Source organism: Paramisgurnus dabryanus, chromosome 23, assembly GCF_030506205.2.
Source record: "Paramisgurnus dabryanus chromosome 23, PD_genome_1.1, whole genome shotgun sequence".
In the NCBI taxonomy this organism is placed as follows: domain Eukaryota; kingdom Metazoa; phylum Chordata; class Actinopteri; order Cypriniformes; family Cobitidae; genus Paramisgurnus; species Paramisgurnus dabryanus.
The window spans coordinates 31,827,233-31,829,883 of NC_133359.1; the positions used below are offsets into that span (position 1 = coordinate 31,827,233).

Sequence of the window (2,651 nt, forward strand, 5' to 3'; positions counted from 1 at the left end):
TGTGAGCGCGGCATGTTGGGTAATCAGTAAGCAGTAAGCATTAGCTGTGTCTGAAACCGTTCCCTCGTTCACTCATTCACTATTCCCTATATGGGGAATGACAGTTGAGTCCACTATATGGGGAAGAAGCAAATGAAAATGAGTGAGCGATTTCGGACACTGACGCAAATATCATGCGTCCGAGAGCTGTCGCAGAGATTCATCAAAAACACCTGTGTGGCTTTATTGATTGTGCTGTGAAATGGTAAAGTTTACTTTCTTACTGTTTTTCACATTTGTCATGTTTATTGTATTAGTTGATAATAAAGAGAACAAAACAACTGCTTATAATATTTATTTACTGCTGTTTATTTATTGTTTCATAAAAATGTGTATTAGATTTTAAATAAAAGATAATGCAATTATTTTTCATTTGTTTATTTTCAAAAAGTAGAAAATAACTGACAACAAGAAAATGTTTGGTGTTTACTGTCAGTATCCTTCAGCTGATTCAAGTTACGCGTTCGTCTCCCGTTGCATCATGGGAAATATGAGTGAACGAGTGTACATCGAATGTACCCTCAAAATCAGAGTGCATTGTGGGTAAAAAGTATTGAATGAGTGTAGGGAATGAAGTTGTTCACTCAGGTTTCGGACACCACTACAAAATGGCCGACACCCGATATAGTGCACTATATAGTGGATAGGGAGCGGTTTCAGACACAGCTATTGTGTAGTGCACATTGAGTGTATGTTTGAGTTGCATCCAAGTTAATCCTTCTTCAAAATGCTACAGAAGCACCGGTTGTAAGTCTATTTTGAATAATTTATCTCTCTGGCACATAACATTTTATGTATTTTTAGTTTAATCAGTTTATAATTGGAGATGTCTATGTTGCTGATCTGAGCTAGCGTGCTAAATTAGCCACTTGTCTAATTTAAGATAATAATCCATGTGTATAGATTCTGATTGCTATACTTTTGAGGAGTATAATGTTATTTTGAATATTAATAGGTTTTTGTTATTTCTTTCATTTTATTTACAGTTTTACTCGGTTCATTGACCTGTGAGTTTGCCCTGTAACTGCATAGTGGATTATTAAAGGAGCAAGGCGCTCATTTCCTGGCTCTTGAACAGAGTTTGGCTGGCTGTTTATTTATATCAACGCTTGGATAGCAAAACATATAAAGAGAACAGTACAGTAAAAAACCGTGGTAAGAAGCAGTTGATTAAAAAAGTCATGGATCAGCAAACACAAGAAGGACATACAGATGCAAGCATGGAAGCTGAAGCAAACAGAGGAAAGAAAAAAGCACCTTCAGAGATCAGATCAAAATGCACATCATCTAGCTCTCAATCTTCAGTCAGTCGTGCTGCCGCTAAAGCGAGAGCCTCAGCAGAAGCTGCACGTGCTAGGATGGCATTTGCACAAAAACAATTAGAAATGAGAAAGGAAAAAGCCAGGCTGGAACAGGAAAGAGCTATGGTGGAAGCAAGTCTTGAAGCATTGGAAATGGAAAAGGAAGCTGCTGCTGCCATAGCAGAAGCTGATGCATTAGAATCTGCTGCGGCAGCAATGGAAAGTGATGATAGTCGTAGTGGAAAGAGCACACTCTCTTCACATGTGATTTCAAAAAGAACAAAGGAATATGTGGAACACCAGACATCGGTGAGCTCCAACTTTTCCACTTTACCTCTGAATTTGTCATCCCGTTTAAAAGAATCAACTCCAAATTTGATCAAAATTTCTCAGGGTGTGAACGCTGAAAGTGATTGTGACCCTAAAGCAGTTTGGGAAAGGAATCAAATAAGTGACAGTGAACATCTGCAGAGCACAAGACCTCCAGATTATCAATACGCCCTACCGCAATCCATTTCAAACGCTGCATCTAAAGTATCTCCAGGCCAAAATCGTGATTCTCAAGGGTTTGCAGTCAATTCAGATGTGCAGCAATCCTCTCAAGGCCAAGCAACACCTCTGTTGGACATAGCAAGATTCTTAGCACGTAGGGAACTAGTCACAACAGGGCTTACCAAGTTTGATGACAATCCAGAAAACTTTAGAGCTTGGGAGTCTTCATTTGTTAATGTTACACAAGATTTACAGCTCTCGGCCAATGAAGAGTTAGATTTGTTAATCAAATGGCTAGGAAAAGAATCATCGGAGAATGTTAAAAGAATACGAGCTGTTTATGTTACAAATCCACAAGCTGCTCTTCAGATGTCTTGGATGAGACTTCAAGAATCTTATGCTACTCCAGAAGTCATAGAAAGTGCCTTGTTTAAGCGCTTGGACAGCTTTCCACGCTTATCTCCAAAAGACAGTGTGAAACTCAGGGAGCTTGCAGATTTGCTCACAGAAATACTTGTCGCTAAAGGAGATGCATATTTACCTGGACTGGCTTATCTTGATACCCCTCGCGGTATTAATCCTATTGGGTGATTCTCACGAAACCATTGAAACACCACGGCACTAATGATTTTAGATATAAAATGTGTAATATAGTAATATTAAAAAGCCTCAGAATTAACACAATACTGTGTTCTACCTTGCACAATGTGTGATTTCAACATAAGAATTTATAATTTGTCAATTTTATCTCATTTTCTGCTGAAATTCTCATTACCGCAATGCGTCCGGCTGTGTTTGAACATGCGTTATGTTGTAATT

General features: G+C 38.5%; 1 protein-coding gene across 1 annotated transcript; it reads left to right on the top strand.

The window, feature by feature from the left end:
- The first annotated feature begins 707 nt into the window (after positions 1-707).
- LOC135759086 (uncharacterized) lies at positions 708-2,423 on the top strand. Its single transcript, XM_065273913.1, has 2 exons — positions 708-786; positions 1,026-2,423. The coding sequence occupies exon 2, from the start codon at positions 1,221-1,223 to the stop codon at positions 2,421-2,423; it is 1,203 nt and encodes a 400-aa protein (XP_065129985.1). The 5' UTR covers positions 708-786; positions 1,026-1,220.
- Positions 2,424-2,651: the final 228 nt, after the last annotated feature.